The following is a 17,621-nucleotide window of genomic DNA, read 5'->3' as shown; positions in this document are numbered from 1 at the left end:
CTTCTGTTCCTCACAGAGTGCTGTCAGTCTGGGACACAATTCAGCACCGGCTTGCATGGCTAAGACCTGCAGATAAAGTTACGGTCCTCGGGCACAAAGCACCTGTAACAAAGTTTAAGTCACGACCTGAGCAACTGTCCTCATCCTTGTTCCAAAGGCAGGCTGACTTGTGCCAGACGCCTGGAAGACTGAAGTAAAATAAAGGTTTGGCAGGTCTCTTTCCACAGGACAAGCCAGGATCACAGAGGAACCTGGTGTGCGGTGAGAGGGGTGGTGCTGCTGAGCCCACCTGCCCACCTCCTGTCCGTTTCCCTTGCTCCCCTTCCAAGACCAAGGCACTACCTTGAAGTTTAGACATACACATGCTTTAACCAGACCTCATTGCAGGGAAAATAAGCTCACGGGAACGAGCAAGTGCTGCCAGACATCACCGCTCACAGCGAGACACCTCCCGAGGTGTACCATCGGGTTTACCGATGCCCGACGGAAGCGCTGAAAGTTGTGTGTGCGTTTAGAAACCACCAGGTAGCACCGGGGCAGCCGTGCTGCGCAGCCGGAGGCGGCGAGCGAGCGACAGCGAGTGCGTTAGAAACAAAGCCCCGGCGGGCAGCCTGAGCGTTCCCCTCCCGCCGACAGCCGCGGCTGAGCGGCCAGACCCCCTGTTCCCAGGCAGGGCCCGGGCCGCACCGGAGCAGAGCAGAGCAGAGTAGCGGCAGCCCCACAGCCGCCGCGGCACCTGCACTCGGGCGGCGGAGGCCGCATGAGGCCGTGCGGGTCCGGTGCGGTGCGCGCCGGGGTCTCACCTCGTCGCCCCACTTGAGGACGTCCTTGTGCCGGTCGCGCAGGGCGCGGTAGATGTGGAGGAACTGGAGGATGCCGTGCTTCCGCACGTGCTCCGCGTACCGCCGCGTCTCCTCCCAGCTCAGCGGAGAGCCCTGCGACAGCAGACCCATGCCGGCCCGCGGCGGAGCGGAGCGGCAGCGCACGGAAGGTGAAGGGAACAGACGAGCGAAGCCTGCGCGGCGCGGGCTGAGGGCTGCGCTCTGCGCCCCGGCGGCAGCGGGAGCGGAGCCCGGCGCCACACGTGACGGCACAGGACGTCAGGCCGTGACTCAGCACTTTCCGCCGGCAGGCCCCGCCCCGGTCGGGGCTCGCTGAGGGCAGGCTGAAGCGGTGCCCAGCAGTTGCGGCGCTGCTGCCGGCTTGGCGGCCGCGGGCGTCTGTATCCCAGCGCTCACGGGACTGGGGAGGAAGGAGGCGCCTCGGGGAAAGCAGCCTCCGGGGAAGTCGCGGCTTCGCAGTGCTCGTGTGCGTGCGTTGCTGCCCCGCTCGTTGGCCGACGCACGCCCCGAGCGCAGGAGGAAGTGTCCCTTCGCGTTCTGCGGAAGGCCTGCTGAACTGGCGGCGGGAAGATGTCCGCCCCGGTGGCGACGGCGGCCCTGCCTGCGGCCAAGGGTGCAGGAGCGGCGAGTCAGGCTGGTCGGTCTGGCCTGGATAGGGTTCCTGGTGGAAAGGGACCCTGGTGTGGCTAAAAGTGCCTAAATACAGGTCCTAAAATATGGACAGTGGACTGAAGGGTGTTGTAGATTTAGTATAGATCGGAGCACACATCTCAGAAAAAAAGGACAGGTTGAATGGGGCTGTGAGCAGCCTGCTCTGGTGAACGGTGCCCCTTCCTATGGCAGGGGTTGGAACTAGATGAGCCTTAACGTCCCTGCCTATCCATACTATTCAATGGTCCTATGGATTGGATGCCTACAGATGCTTCGAGTGGGTGGAATGAGACTCCATGGAGACACCTCATGACAGACATGTCTGCTCTGGCTGTAAGGCCCACATCCTACTGTGCCAGGAAAAGGGCCAACTAATGAAGATGCCAGGGATGAGTTAGTTACCTGGGAATTGTCCTCAAGGGCATTGGAACAGCAGTCAGCTCAGGAAAGGGGAAGCGGGGGCATGGCATAGTGTGTGATGTTTGATACAAGACGGAAGGCCTATCAGCGCTACTTGAAGCGTTTTCTAAGTGAAGAGACAGAAATAAAGAATTAAACATTAAAATGAAGAGAAAGGCTCTCGCTTCTGAGAAGCTAGACCCTTGGTTTTATTATGCTCACAGAAGTCTTTCTTTACAGTCCTTGAAGACGAGCATAGCTGGTATGCAGTAGGATTGCATAGCTACAGATTTAAGAATTAGTAGACTATTTAAATTTTGGTATAGCCCACTAATGGATGATCTGTATTATTAGGTATTTTATTAACTGAATGACTGTATTGACAGGAACTAATTGTCTTTCTTCCAGGATATGAGGTTCCTCAGGGGTAGGACAAGCTCCCAACACATTAGAATAATAAATCTGAAATGCATTAGCGGAAGATATCAAACATTAAAGTAAAACCACTCAAAAGTAAAAGGCTTTGAATCTTGGTTATTTTTTTAATTACCTAAGTTTGTACACAAAGGGCAGCATTGACAGAACAAGAACAAGCAGTGACCATTATAATTAAAATTACAAACATTTAATTTATAATGTGCTGGTTTTAGGGGCTCATGACTTTCTTAGTGTAATGTTTTTCACTAAAACTATAATGGCTGATCTAACTGAAATCAATGTTGTTGGTACTGTTGTAGATCTGGAGAAGGGTTAGTTTGAGGAAGAAGAAAACAATCTTTAAGTTAAAATCCTTTTTAAAGGATTTAAAAGATTAAAGTGTTTTTAATTTTTGAAAAATCAGAACATCAGAATATCTTGCATTTGGCAGTGGGAGTCAGATGAGGCGTATCCCTCATGTGAAAGCCAAGTTGTATTGTCATTTCAGATCTGAGAGGACAAAGAGACTTAATACACCTCCGTGCATATTTGAGGACAGTTGCACCAAAAGATCAAGATTCAGCGTTGCTGCCACCATGCTGTCCCCCAGCTTCAGGTTTTCCACGGCTTTAACTTCAAGCTGGAACACCTGAGGAACACCATCAGTGACCAAGTGGCAGCTAATGTCTTTTCTGCCAGCTGTTTTAGCCCCTTCACTTGGGGCAGTTGAGCTTGGATTTGGTTGGAGCAAACGTTGGTATATCAGAGCAAACTTAACATTGTCATCTTATGAATCTGGGCAAGCCTGTCCTTGTTACTTAGGATCTGTGTTCCCAGCTGACTTGGCTGATGTGAGAGCACTATGTTGCTGAGAGATGTTTTTGAAAGAACTGGGTATTTGGTGTGATCCCAGCTGCTTGAGTGTGCTGCTGTTTATAAATAACGGTAAACATTTCCAGCAACATACACAACATTTCCAAACTCAGATGAGCTTTATGATAATGCAGCCTGCTATTATGCAGTCCATACCACTGACCACTAATGCTGTAATGCTACTCTTTGACCTGAAATTCAAGAGCACAATTTCAATGTCTTTTTCCACATTTAAACTCAGCTCGTTGTGTTATGTGAGTTCCATTATCTACTCTGTTTCCAGTCCTGTGTGCTTAATCATATCAACTATAGAGTGAGGACATTGTTTGTAAGAGAAATTCAAGATATTTTCCTTCTGCACTAGTAAAACTGGTAAAAATGTAAACTGTTTTCTCACATTGTAATCTTTAGCATAACAGCATGGCAGGTCAGCTCTGTTTATGAGGTGTCTACTGTCTTCACCTGCAGCCTTTTTCACTTCTGTTCTAGTGTATGTGTTCTACCAGTGCGGGGCTATATGTAGTCCTTTTTCTTTACAGAGACTGTGGCATGGAGGAGGACTATAAAGTGTGCTAAGGCTGACAGAATGCAGAAGCGTTCATTTGCCCATCACAAAATATGACTTCAAGACAAACCACCATTGTATAATATCTGCCTACATGCATAATGTTGTGTAATTATTTCCAGTACACTTAGTATCGTATATAATTACTTCCAGTACACTTAGCAGGAAAAAAACCTTCTCTAAACATGCAGGCATTACTTTGTATGATGTTACTAGTTTAGCTTTGTACCAATATTCCCAGTCCCAACACTTGGCTAGTTTCTCTGGACAGTTCAAAGGAAAATCTTACGGAATAAACCTGGAAATAAAATAAAAGAAAAGAAGAAAATTTGTTAGAAAAGCATTTTGTGGAGAAGAAATATCTTCTCCTGAAAAACATCCTTTGCCTAAACTCAGCAACATGGAACTTTTGTAAGAGTAGACCCAGCCCGAATTCCCCTTAAACCCTCCCTTAGCTCCAAGATCTGTTTTATAACTGGGCCACTTTGTTATTTCATTATCTCTTGAGTACCTGATTTCAGTCCCAGAAAGGGACCATTCCTCATTCCTGAAGTATCCACTGATTACAGAGCAAATTAGCATTTATTTTGGAAATGTGACCAGGGAGTGTGACTTAGTATATTTTTAGTATGTTGTTTGGTTTTTCGTGTGTTTGGTTTTTGTTTTTTTAAAAAACTATGTGTTCAGCTGAAGCAGTTACAGTAATTGCTTTAAGCAACTTGTATGTCAAGTTAACCATATACCAGCTTTTTTTGTTTTGTTCTCCTCCCTTCTCTGTTGTAGAACAGAAGCTTACTGGAGAAGCCCTGCCTTGTATGAAAAGGAGCATGAGTTGTCTGCATCAAGTTGTAAAAAGGAAACGTTGTTTTCCAGATGAGAGTCAGCTATTTGTTTATGATAGTGTTGGTGCAGCCAGACAACATTCATTCACTTGTACAGACCCAGAAACGTCTGTACAAAGGAATGAACATATTTTAATGTCACCTGCAAGAGTGGGGAGCTGTCCTTGAAGTTCACATGTGCCTGCTTTCCTTCACACAGTATAACTCACTTTGTGTTTTGTATATCTGCAAAGCTATTCAAATCAGCTAAATCTAAATAGAGTTTAAATAGAGCTTGTCACTTTGACAATATACCTGCTGGGAGAGATAAAAGATATGTAGACTCATGGGTGAGACCACTCCTACAGAATCCTTTCTTTTACTGGCTGTCATTAGAAGTAATAAGTAAAAAGTAGATGTCTTGTGATGAGGCTGTTATTACATGGAAGAATGAAAGTGTTATTTTTCTTCATGAATAATCTCTGAAAAGTTTTTAAGGTAGCATTATTTGAGGTGACTGTCGAGCTCACATTGCTGAATATTGTGTTGTTCTCTGAGTAAAGCGGAAAGACTTCAGATGGAACAGTCCGCTTCGAAAGTTTTGGAATGTTCTGCTTGGTAGAAAAAAAGATAATTATCTTTTTTTTTTTTTAATCAAATTTTTATGCTTTCAAGTCTATAATTTATGATGTGCACCTCTGTCCAGTATAATTGACTGAGGTGAGCACCAGATGTAATAACAGCTTCCTTTTCAGCAAGGAGGCCTCCAGGCATTTCCTGAGGCACTGGAGAGATCTGTGCTCAGGCAATTATTTCTTGATGCAGAAAGTCTTGCTGACTAGCAACTTGGATTAAATAATCTGTTTGAGGGGAAGAGGGGAGCCACAACCTGGAAAGATTCAAATGAAGGATTTTATGAAGGACCTTCAAGTAAAGGTCTTTCTGCTCTGCAGTGAGGAAGATGACTAACAGACTTATTCCAGTCAAAGGTAGAATGCCTGAAGCTGGTTTCTCAATTAGCATATGAAGGCCATGGTTGTGACTTCTCAGTATTGCTTTAAAACTTCTTTTTCTTGCTGTCACCTGATGTGTGGAAATGACTGTAGTAGGGTTAACTTATGTCATGAGTCCGAGTGGTGCCGTTCTAGTTTTTTTTTGTGGGATTTCTCATTTCATACAATTGGTTTTGAGGGTTGAAGGTTTTTACTTCAGTAAGGATGAAGTGTGCATTTAAGTCTATAAAGTATCATGAGTTTATGTCAAAGTGAAAATCATCACATTTTTTTCATCACTTTGGTCTGTATCAGCATGTTCCTTTTGCAAACAACTTAAATTTCTCATTTCTCAGTAGCCCACATACTCTTTTGCTGTGATTGTGGTCCATACATGATTATGATGCCTTGAATGAGTCTGGCATATCTATAATCATGTCATGAATGCTGCTGATGTTGTATGCAATAACATATGTATGTTGTATACAACCTCTAATGCAGCAGAGGTTGTAGTGTGCGAGTTACTCTGTGTGCAGATTGCTGAGCCACTACCTGCCAGAGGAGTTTAGTGTGGTGACTGATGCTTGTTGCATCCTGTTCACCTTGGAGATGCTCTCTCCTACCAGTTTACCTATCACTGTGTCCTAATCTCTTCTAAAGAGGCTTTTCTTTGGTAATGCCCATGAGATGCAAAGTACTTCCAAAGAAAGTAGGAACTTCCAAATTTTTTTCCCCAGTTTATCTTCTTTCCAGCATTTTCTAAGCTGGAGAATCTGTAAAGGTTAACTTTATATTCTTTACCACAGGCTGACCTAATATTTTCTTTTTTTCTGACTAGGTGACAAGTGTGTACTTCCATGCATTCAGGTCAGGTCCAGCTCAAGATACTAAACTGCTACAGTATTAAATCTGCAAAGCTGGAAATATCACAAGTTTCCCAAGACAGAATCTGTCCTACCCCTCCCTGCCCCTTGAGTCTTTGTTCATTTCGTGGGAGCTTTTTGTGCATTGCAGTTCTGTCTGCGTTCATCGTTCAATATTGTTACTGCAGTATAGTTATGGTGGATTGATTTCTGGTGGGAGTAGTCAATATTTACAGGATCGCTCATTCTGTAGAGTTTAGTCATATAACTGAACCAAATGGGAATAATTCTTTTGTGTTTTAGCTGGCTGAACATACAGGTGTTCGTATCTTAGGTAAAACAACAGCAGGAGATGACCTAACCTCCAGAAAGAAAATGAAACAGCAGAATAGGTTTTGATAAGAGTTTTTAAAAAACTATAGTGAAAGCTTTCTAAGCCCCTAAAGAAGTCCCGAGTCTCAAAAAAAATGATCTGATTTGAGCACTTAATCTTTTTGTCAGTTCAAAGCAGGGATGGTCATACAGGATTACATGTAGCTTTTCTTCTACTGATATTTATCCAAACTACTAAGTCCCAGACAGTAGTTTAGTATCAAGAACTGCATCTAGTTAATAAAGGCATAGGCAATCAGCAAATACCTTTTGGTATTTTTCTAATAACCGGGAAATTGTTTTCCTTAAACAGTAATCCACTCTTCACATTGGCAAGAAAAATAGATTTTTATATAATAGTGCTATTTAGCAGTGGTTATTATAAAAGTATTGAATGGCAATCACAAAATTCTGTTGAGCGCCATACCTTATTCCTCTTGCTGTTGATGGCTAGTGGAGACTAATCTATTTGCAGGCATAATATTAGACCAAAGTATTTTTTTCAGGAGCATAGTGAAAAAGAGGATACATTACGTAGCAGGAATAGAGAAAATAGTCCACTAGTAATCACACACTGAATAGTCTCTAGAGATCAATTATGCCTCCTCAATTGCAAGTTTATCTCCAAATCTTTAATTACAAAGGATTTTCATCTTGTCTACTTCATATTGTATACTGTGTAAAATCTACTTCATGTGAAGGATAAAGCTGTACTGAAAACTGGAAATGAATTCTCCCTCTCTTTGATGAATTTTTTTTTTTTTTTTTTATTTTCTAGGTGGTTTAAACAGAGATGGGTGCCAAATCAAACTAGTAAGAAGAAGCCTTGAAAAGGAGAACATTGAGAGATAAGCCTCAATATTTCTTCTACATATTCTTTGTAGGTAACTTATCACCATTCATACCTCCCAGGTATTTCCATGAGACAAGTACCTCTCAAGGTCTCTCTTCCAGAGGTAAGTTAAAAATGTATTGGAGACTCTATGTCAAAGAGAAGTCAAACAGAAGGTGTTGAAAAATGCCCATTGTGAAATTTCTCCAAGTAGACTACTTGATGCATTTAAAGAAGTTGGCCTAGTAGTTAGATTTATGGCACTTTTTAATATATTGTTGTTACTTATAGCACTTCTGAGGAACTGGCAAGTGGTCTAGTGGTCTAGACAAGCTGAAGAGCATAGATGTCAAGCTGCTTTGGGTGAGATCCAGGATGCAGAAATACCTGCATTGTATTGTTGTTTACCTTACCCATAGGCCCCCAACTCTAGGGATTGATCCAGTTATCTTTGAGTAAGAGCCTCAGTTTCCCATAGAATCTGCCACAAAATTACTGCATAAGAGCAGTGACAGCCCACCGTCGGTGCTGGTAGCAGAGCGTGATAGGCCTGCCTGTGAGGAAAGGCAGCCTGCAGGATGCCAAGCTTTCAGCAGCAGGGCACATAGCTTCTTTCCATGTCATGCCCCTCCACCATGTCTCCCTTCCAGCAGGGACCCCCAGGCAGTGAACTGGGCAGTGGTTTGGCAGACATGGTTTCTCATCCTGCTCTCTCCCATCCTCTCTGCTTGCATCTGCACAGCTAACAGGAGCCAGGGACTGGCTAGTGGCATCCCTGCTGTGTGCCCTGCCCTTTAAGCACTCATGAAACTGTGTCCCTGGTGGACTGTTACTCAGAAAGGAGTTTAAGACAGAAGCACCAGTGACTGGGAAGTGGAGAGCACTGGGTCAGAGAGGACTGTTGAAAACGTCAGGGCTACTGAGGCACCCATTGGTCTGAGCTGTATATTCCCTGGCAAACCTCTGATGTGGGACTTGAAGGGAGCTTGTGACCTACTAATCTCCCTGTGCAGAGGGTGGGAGGAGCAGGTAGATGAAATGTGTGCTGTCCTCACCCCTTCTCAGACTCACTCCCTTGGGAGGGTTGACAAACCATATTATTCTGGCCATTCAACAGCTGATACTAAAGCTATGATCATAAAATAATAAAGATACGCAAAAAGCTTTTAAGATAGTGGTACACCTTTATATAATCAAGTCTGTGTTTATAACCTGGCTTTGCACAAAGTTCAACTTCCAGTTGTCCTTATCCCCTGTTTCAGCTCAGGCTCTGTTTTATATATATATATATACACATATATGCCTTTCAGGTGGTGGTCAGGAAGATTTTTCCTGAAAGTAAGTATGAAGAAACAGTTAAAGCTGATCAGGCAAGGTAAGAGTTGGAACCCAAGCTGTGCTTCACATTGCTAAATCTTCCAAGACTCCTTTGTTCTAGTATTTGAGGTTTATAGAAAATAACTGCCTGGTTTCTGTCTCATGCCTGTAAATGATTATATGCCTCACATTTCTAACCCTTGCTTATACTGCCAGTAACAGGAATAGAGCCTCCATGTGGTAACCCAGTTGCTCACATCCACATATTCTTTAATCTTTGTCCAAATCCCCATTTCTGCCAAAGAATGCATCAGACACCAAGATAAGACTAGGAGAAATATAACCCTTGCCCCAAATAACCTGTAATGTACTGTAATGTTTTATTACAAGAACTGTACTTTGCACAGTTGTGTAAAAAAGCAACCACGTGCCTGCCAAACCTGCAGCGCTCCCACGCTCCATGGCATTGACATCAGGATTCCCAGGTTTTGCCCATGGAATTAGCTGCTGCCATTTGGTTCTTTCCAAAACTAGGGTCATGGAGTAGCAGTGCCAGGGCAGTGTTGCAACCATGCATAGTGCAAAGGGGCAGAGAAGGCTGCAAGGTTTGTTTAGTGCAGGCTGTTCTACTTGTATAGCAGCAGAGCTAGAAAGGAAGAACAGCAGATACAGCCAAAGACTCTGTGATAGAAATAATTCACTTTAATGCTACTTATTTTCTTAATGGGCTTTGATACAGGAATTGTGGTACCTCCCTTTCAGTGGATGCATGTGTGCAGTTTTCGGTCATGTGGCTATGACAAACCTTTGTTCATCTCCAGTTCCAGCAGTCTGCTCTAATCTTCCTTTTCATAAGAGCTGTATACTTCTGTGGCACTCCACCAAGGAAAAGGCTTTAACTAAATCGTGAAGCAATTGTTCAAAATCCTAAGTACAAACCTGTTTATTTCTATATGTAGCTGAAGATCAAATTTGTTAATAAGCCTAAGCATGTTCCAGTCATCTTAAGAGTAAAACACAGTATTACCTATCTCAGCAAATACTAATGAAGCTGAAATGCCAATTTGCAAATAGACCAACTGTATAAAAAATAGAAACATTTGCCTTCCATTTAGTAGTTCAGCTACTCAATTTTATGTATGATGTGTACCTTTCCTTGACAGCTTGTATTCCTGGGTAGAGCTGCAGGTCCTGAAGAATGGGTGTAATATGAGCTCAATAGCTCTGCTTTCTCCCTGTGAGAAAACGTGTTGTGTGAGGGAGCAGCTTTATTGGCTGCTGTCTCACCACTGCTCCCATGCATTGCATAAACACTGCTGTTGGAAGCTGCCGTGGACCATGGGTTGCAGGGTCTTTGGTGGTGTTACCATACTTGTTTCTGGGATCGTGTTGTAGAGAGCAAGACACACTCCTAAATGAAAAAGGAAGTTGTGTGGAGGTGAAGGCCAGGTGCTTGAAGACAAAGATGCTACAACTATAAAGACACGCACAGCTCTGCAGGGATAGCTCAGTCCTTTGGAAACTCAGTAGGTGGCCTCTAAACACATTTAATATCTGGTTTACAAGACAGTTTTCTTTTGGAGTTCTTTATGTTCACCATATATCACTTCATTGCTCAATCCTCTGAACTGGCTGCAGATGGCTGTTAAGACAAGTCTGCAGAGCACGTAACAACGAATTAGTGTCTGCAGTGAAGCTGCCACAGGTGAAGTTACACGTTTGGGCTTGAGATTGTCTTAACAGCTCATTTCCACATAAAGAAGTTTTGTGCCCTTCTCCTCCTGTCTTGGCCCTCCTACCCTCACATGCGCTGACTTGTGTTTTCTGACCCCACACTAAGTCAATTCAGTTTATTGCAATCAAGAAGATATTAAACTGGAAAAAAGGTGAATCGTTTGTCATATCATATGGAGTTGACTCAAAGTATGAACATACTGAAGAGCACCAAATCTGATGCAAAGGGTGGGATAGGATTGTGTGACTGGGTCTGTGTCTAAGGAAAGGAAGTGAAGAAAAAAGAAACAAGATCTTTATAGTAGTGGAAAGCTGGTTAATCCATTTTGTGGTAAAGTGCCACTACCCTTGAATAACAAATGACTAAGTTCTTTCTATGCACAGTCCACCTTCAGCACCATCCTGCATGCACATATTATTTTTATTTGTCATGATGGGTTTGTCTTTCACAGAATGGGTGTAAGTGGATAAAGCTGGGGCTGCAATATGGCAGATTAGCCAGTGAGACAGCAGCAAAAAGCCTTTGCTCTAGGGGAAGATGGTCAATAAAATCTGCATATTTTGTAAGCTTATCTCTCAGCTCCCTCCAAGAGATAACTGCAGTCTCCCATCTCCATAGGACCTAGGCAGGCTCTCTTTCTCTATTGTTTGTTTGTTTGTTTAGCTGGGCTTTTTGCTATCATATATTCTGGAAACAGATTAGCTTTTCATCTTCCTCTCAAAAATCTGTAAAGAATCTATGAAGGTAGACAGCAAATAAATAAATGGTAATGAAATGTACTGCTCAATAAAGACTTAACATACTCAGTTGGAGAAAAAGGAGGAAAAATTAGGATTGGCAGCAACTAGTAATCGCTCTGGTGTTTCAGAGTTTTTGCAGATTAACTCAAGACATTCTCTGTTGCTATTGAAGTCAAAGACAATATTTCCATTGGCTGCAGTTGGAGCAGTTTTGAACAGTTGTGTTTTTCAATCTAAAATAATAAAGTATGGTATTATTTCAAAACTGAGTCAGTTATCTGATGTGTGGATTCATTGTTCGTTTTAACACTCATCTGACTGCTCATTCTTCTGCTGAGGTTAGTTTAAAACAAAAGGCACCTCCCAGGCTATCCTCCTTTGAAAGTTAATCTGTGGCTTGCTTTTCCATGTTTTAAGCTCTGTGGGAAGTGCAGCTTCAGCCCCATTTTAAACAAACCACAGCCAGAACAACCCAGGTTCCTCATGCAACAGTGTCTTGGGGTGACTGCCGCAATGACTCACTGTTGCCTTTGGCACCCTGCTTTGGCTGGGCAGGTGCAGCTGGCAGGTATGTCGGAGCATTGGGTGCACGGCAGCAAACCAGCGATGCGTGCTAGAACACTGGCAACATCAGTTGTCAGGGAGCAAGGCTGATGCCTGGACATAAGCTACAGAGGGTAGCAAACACATCTACACAGTGCTGCAGATATAGCATAGAACCTATTGGCCCCACATGCCCTCTGTGTTGGTGGCTGGAGGCTGGGCAGGGTATCCTAAAGTACTCAAAAGGGCATCTACATATGAAAACCTGCGTCTTCATTGAAGATCCCCTAGAGCTGGTATGTTAAGAAGTCAAGGGGTGAAAGTGCTAACTCATATAGAAAGCATACTTACTAGTTTTCCTGAACAGATTCTCCTCTGAAACCTTTAAATGGATTATGGGTTTCCACTTCAGCTTCTTTTTAAGAAACAGGCTATTTGTGCTGGGTTGTTTTTTCCATTGGCATATCATATTAGATCTCTTGTCAGTCTGACGGTGGAGGCTCTCATGGTGCAGTTGCCACTGCCTTAGAGGCAGCTCGAAGCCCAGTGCTCTTGGTGCCACAAATGCCTTCCAGTATTGTCTCCTGGGAAATAGGAGGGATGGACTTGCCTTATTCTGTGAGTGTTGGTCAATCTGTCCACTTTCAGGGTCGTTTGAAGAGAGGAGTCCATTCTTCTGTGTGTGTGCATGTAGGCATTGGATATAGTAGTCAGTTCTGGGAGAGATGAGAAGGAATTCCAGGTCTTCCAACTACACATTTCCCTGTGATACTTTCAAGTATTCTGTAAGGTTCTATACCGTGCAAATGTATCTGACAGTCAGCCTGAGGACATTGATGTAGCTGTGCAGCAAGAGTAACAGATGTGTATTTTCTGGAGTTAGGTTGAAATATACTGCCTTCTGGAAGGTCTCTGCTATGTTTGCTGCAGAATGTGGGCAGCTCTTAAGGTCGAGTGGGGAACTGTCAAGGAGAGTAGGAGTAGTGCCATAGTGAATGCAGCTGGACATGGCTGTGTCACACAAGCTGCGGGACACAAGACCTGAAAACTACGTTTTCACAGCTTGCTTGGTCTGCATGTTTTAGTTTCCTGTCTTAGACTACTGAGTCTTAGCCCTCAGCTGTAGCTGAGCTGAACTTTCAGGATAACAACATAAAATACTACTTTTTTAATTTTTTATTCAGAGCTGTGCTGGGAATGACTTCAGTAAGCAAAAGAGGGTGCAGAAGGACAGTGCTAATAAAAATCCTGCCTAGATTCTCATTAAGAAATCTCAGCTGTTCTTGTGTATTGAATGAAACAGGGATCTCTTGAAAGGAGCATGATGCAGTTGTATCATAAAAAAAGTGTATCGTAATACATACAAACCAGGATGCCACATCAAAGGCAAGCTTAATTCTGGCATTTTGTGACATTAGAGGGACTAACTTTGCAAAACCAGATTTTTTCAGTACAGGCCCATTTTAACTGGGACTGTGTGCGTGAATAACCTCCTAGGTTTACAAAAGAGAAGATGAAAATGCAGACCTCCTATGTCTACACCATGCATGTTGACATTTACAGATTCAGCAAGTTAAGATGTTTTTGATTCACAACACTGACCTCTCCCCTTTGAACTTATGCACTTAAGAGATAGGCTGTCCTCCCCAGAGAGTCAGTCCCAAAAGGATGCTAGGACAAGTGTATTCCAACTGCCTTTCATAGATGATATGCTGATGAAAAATAACTGTTTATTCCCACCTCCAGAAAAGGTTGAGACAACACAGCGCTGTTCAGCTGTTTGCTTTTCATCATTTGTGATAAGTGTGTATCTTCTGCTGGTCTGTTGGCTCCTTGGCTGATCCTTGCCTTGGAGCCTTGCGTGGTGCATGGGGATGACACATTTGTCAGACCCCCCTGATTTCAGAAACTCTCTCCACAGATTGGAATAGCAGGATCTCCCAAGCACTTCCAATTTACATTTGTTGCGTGCTTGGAAGTTGAGGAGTTTCTCATATACTGCAACTCCACCTCTCCAAATGGGGAATTCTCCATCAAATTCATAGGTACCAAAGAGCTTCCTGAAGGATCAACTATGGTTTTGTTAACCTAGAAAACATGGCATATTTCCCACCCATTCACATTCTCAACAGTGACTAACGCCACCCCCCCCCCCCCCCCCCCGCTCCCAGAAAGAAGGTGTATTTCATGTCTTGTCTTATTCTCAGCAGAGGCAACCATTTTTGTCAACATTTTGTAATGACGGGCACTCTTAGTGATACCAAGGGTGAAAACTTCAAAACTTCAGCTGTATGAAAGTTTTGCATGGTCAAATGAGAATCTGCAGATGGGAACTCCTGGACACTGCTTCCTGTAAATGTGGTTGCCAGTTCTGTGTACAGTGCCAGTTCTGTGTACAGTACCAGTTAGAAAACACTAAACAGAACTTAGTCAGAAATTGTTGGTTTCTGTCCTGATTTTATCATTGAAATGTTCCTTTTCCTTAAGGCATATCACTTCATTTTCCTCACTGTAAAATACAGATAATAGCTGCTATTCAATAGCATATTACACTTCTATTTGTAAAGGAAGCAAGTTTGTGCATCTCAGATTTTGGTAACCTGTCCCACTTGCATACTGATTTCTCCAAGGCCCATAGAGCCAATCAGTAGTAGAATCTGAAATATAATTAAAACTGAGAGAGGAATCTCCATCAACTGCCCTAGTTGATGGAGAAATGTTTGTTTGACTGCACTAAGGATGCAGTCTATTTAAAATATTCTCATCCTTTTGAAATACTAAGAGTTCTACAAGAAGAAACTGCAACTTTGAAATGGAACATTGTTATTTGTGCCATATTGGTTAGTTGCCAAAAATCAACAGAAACATGCAGTTGTTTTCTGGCAAGCACTGACCAAATAGAGGTGCTCTCCTGAATCAAGCTGTGCTTTAATTACTGACCTATGAGAAGGATCTTTGCTTCTGAAAGTTTTAACACCACTTTTCATAGCAATCGCATAAGCTGCTGTCTTTTAGTGACTACTGACCATGCTCCCTGTTACTTCTGGCAACCTGACTAATGCTTCCGTCTCAGACCACTTGGAGTTGAAAACAAAACTGTGGATGCATTCCTTTGTGGTAGTTGTTGGGACATACTATGTTTATATAAGCAATATGGCGTGTTCATCATAGTAAGCTACATCACTACGTGGCAGCTGTGCTGTGAAAATCAGGTCTCCAACTCCATAGTAGTCAGAAGCCCAAAATGATGCCATTTGGAATTGCCTAAAGGGATCAAATCTTCTTTAAGGAAGCAAATAAACAGAACCTTTTTACCAGTTCTTTTGGGTTTTCTACTGATGTATCACCAGATGATACCAGAAATATATGGACTTCTTCTGGGAGGAAATAGATTCATTTCTTATCTTTGTAAAACTTTGGCTGGTTTCCATCATTGAGCAATGTCATATTATTTCTCTCAGCTAACGATCAGTGACTCAGCATCTGTAGTGTGTGTTTCAATATCAGGTGAAAAGTTTGGTCAACATCCCGACATTTCATCCTAATGTTGACGTATTATCTTCGGGAGAGTCCAAAGAGCAGCCTTCTGGAATACAAATAAATTAGTATCTTTAGCCTTAATAATTTTTAAGCTCTCTGCTCATTTGGATTGATAGATCAAATTTGCCACTTTTCTACCAAGAGTGGTAGGAAACAATCTAGAACAGAAAAAGGATAACTGTGACAACTGGTATTTTCTGGCTGGTGAGTTGGTTTAGTTTAATCCTCTACACTGTGAATTATTTCCTAAAGTTTCAAGTGGAAAATGCAGATTTAAACAGAATTTTGGTACTTCCAGGAGCACAGCTTGCACAATAATTTTAGGAGAAAAAGTGGTTGAGGAAATTGAACTTGGGTGTCTTTCTGTTAGTAGTCTGTTTCTCTTTGTGGGAAGAAGGGGAGGCAGCAGCTTTCAAAGTGCATGCAGAGAAATCACAGTGTAGCAGCATCATGAGTTCCCCAGCACAGGGCCAGGCTGGCCTGGGAGCCTTCTCAGGGCGAGAGCAGCTTGTCTGGGTCTCTCCTGCCCGTGTCAATGAGAAGCACACATGGAGGTGCCTTTACATGTGTAATGGTCTGACACAACCCAAACCTACTAATTCATTTTGAGAGGAGAAATGAGACTTTTTCAGGTTGCTTAGTCACTACCAATTTGAGTCATATTTAAAATACTGGAGCAAAATGCTCTGTAGGGTGTTATGCATGTAATAATAATCTTCTAAACAAATCAGGATAACTTAATTTAAATTTGAAAACATAATTTGTTTGTAACATGATTCTAGATGTGCTCAATCCAGTCCCTTGTCTCAGACTATGCTGTGTCTCATCTATAATGTGGAAGGTTCCGATAGTTTCTGTCCATTCATCCTCTGTTGGCCCTGTTTCACCTGATCAAACCTCCTGGCAAACCAGTAACTTCGTGTTTACATGATACATTGAGTATGAGACACCTGGAGCCACGTGGCGCTGGGACAGACCGTTGTTGCGTAACTCTGCTGTGCTATCAGCAGAGGGAAGCTGACGCTCTCACAAGGCTAATAGGAAACAGTACCAAAGACACTGGAGAAAGTTTGTTTTATGAAACTGCATGTCTTTCTAACACAGTATAAAGCATGCGCATTCATTTTTTACATTTTGTTTCAGTTTAAACTTCTTGAAATCCTTAATCTCAGCTGCCACAAAATTGGAAGTTTTCTGCAACTCTGAGTGGACCCAGCAACTTGAACTGGATTTCTGTGGGCCGATTCCTGGGGATTTAGAAACTGCTCCTTTGGCAGTGTGGCTGCCCGATGCTGGAGAGTCACTGAAGCTTTCCCTCTCCCGTTATCCCTCCATGAGCAGAAGCCCTGGCCTCTGCCTGACTTTCCCACCATAGAACAGCCCATGTGCACTGGGGGCTGCCAGGAGGCTGACTGCTTTGTTCAGCCTTTCAAAAAACGAGTGTCTTTTCTGAAGCAGATCCTTTCAGGGTCTCCTCTCCTGGTGTTTTCAGCTTGCATTCCAGTTCAAAACAGCCACTGCTATTTGCAGGCCCAGTTACGGAAGCAGTCATGTGCCCTCCACATTCATAGAGAAAAGGCTGCAGAGGACTGCTCTGATAGAGTTGAGAAGTTGGTTCACAGCTAGGAATTAAATGTTTAAGCTGACATTAGCCAGAGTCAGTGCTAAAAGATGTAGCACTCCCCCCCTCAGCAGCTCATTCCTACCCTCTCAAGGCCTTGAGTTTGTACAAGCCTGGTCTGAATGGCAGAGGGATTGATCCAGCTGAGCTCTCAGCCAGCAGGAACAAAAACACAAGCTGTGATCTGGCTTGGGGTTGTAATGCAGTTTTGTATCCCACCACGTGGACGCATGTGCCTGTGGAGGCAGAGCTGGAGGGAAGGGAGAGAGCTACTTTGGGGGGACCATGAAGAAAGACAGAAGGTTTCTTGTGCTGGCTCTGGGGGCTTGTGCTTCCTCACAGGGTGAGGTTATGTGAAGTGGCTGATGCCTGGGTTTACTGACACCCAGTGCCACCAGAACTTTATGATCATCTCTTGCAGGGATGGCACACACACGAGCTCAGAGCCCTACCATGCAGCATGCTGCAGCAGGATGCAGCACTGGAGCACCAAGCATG

At 43.4% G+C, this 17,621-nt stretch overlaps 1 protein-coding gene across 2 annotated transcripts in view; it reads right to left on the bottom strand.

Moving 5' to 3' along the window:
* The window catches only part of GCLC (glutamate-cysteine ligase catalytic subunit), a 34,651-nt gene extending 33,596 nt beyond the window's left edge, over nucleotides 1–1,055 (bottom strand). Inside the window, exon 1 of one of the 2 annotated variants that reach the window (XM_062626178.1) lies at nucleotides 804–1,055. In XM_062626178.1, coding sequence (XP_062482162.1) covers nucleotides 804–953 — 150 coding nt within the window. In that variant the 5' untranslated portion in view covers nucleotides 954–1,055. The remainder of the gene's footprint in view (nucleotides 1–803) is intronic. The other variant, XM_062626179.1, reaches the window with a different exon arrangement.
* Nucleotides 1,056–17,621: the final 16,566 nt, after the last annotated feature.

The sequence above is a fragment of the Pezoporus occidentalis genome, unplaced genomic scaffold, assembly GCF_034315485.1.
Source record: "Pezoporus occidentalis ecotype Australia unplaced genomic scaffold, CSIRO_AGI_Poc_V1 ctg29, whole genome shotgun sequence".
In the NCBI taxonomy this organism is placed as follows: Eukaryota; Metazoa; Chordata; class Aves; order Psittaciformes; family Psittacidae; genus Pezoporus; species Pezoporus occidentalis.
This window is presented reverse-complemented; position numbering and strand designations above follow the sequence as displayed.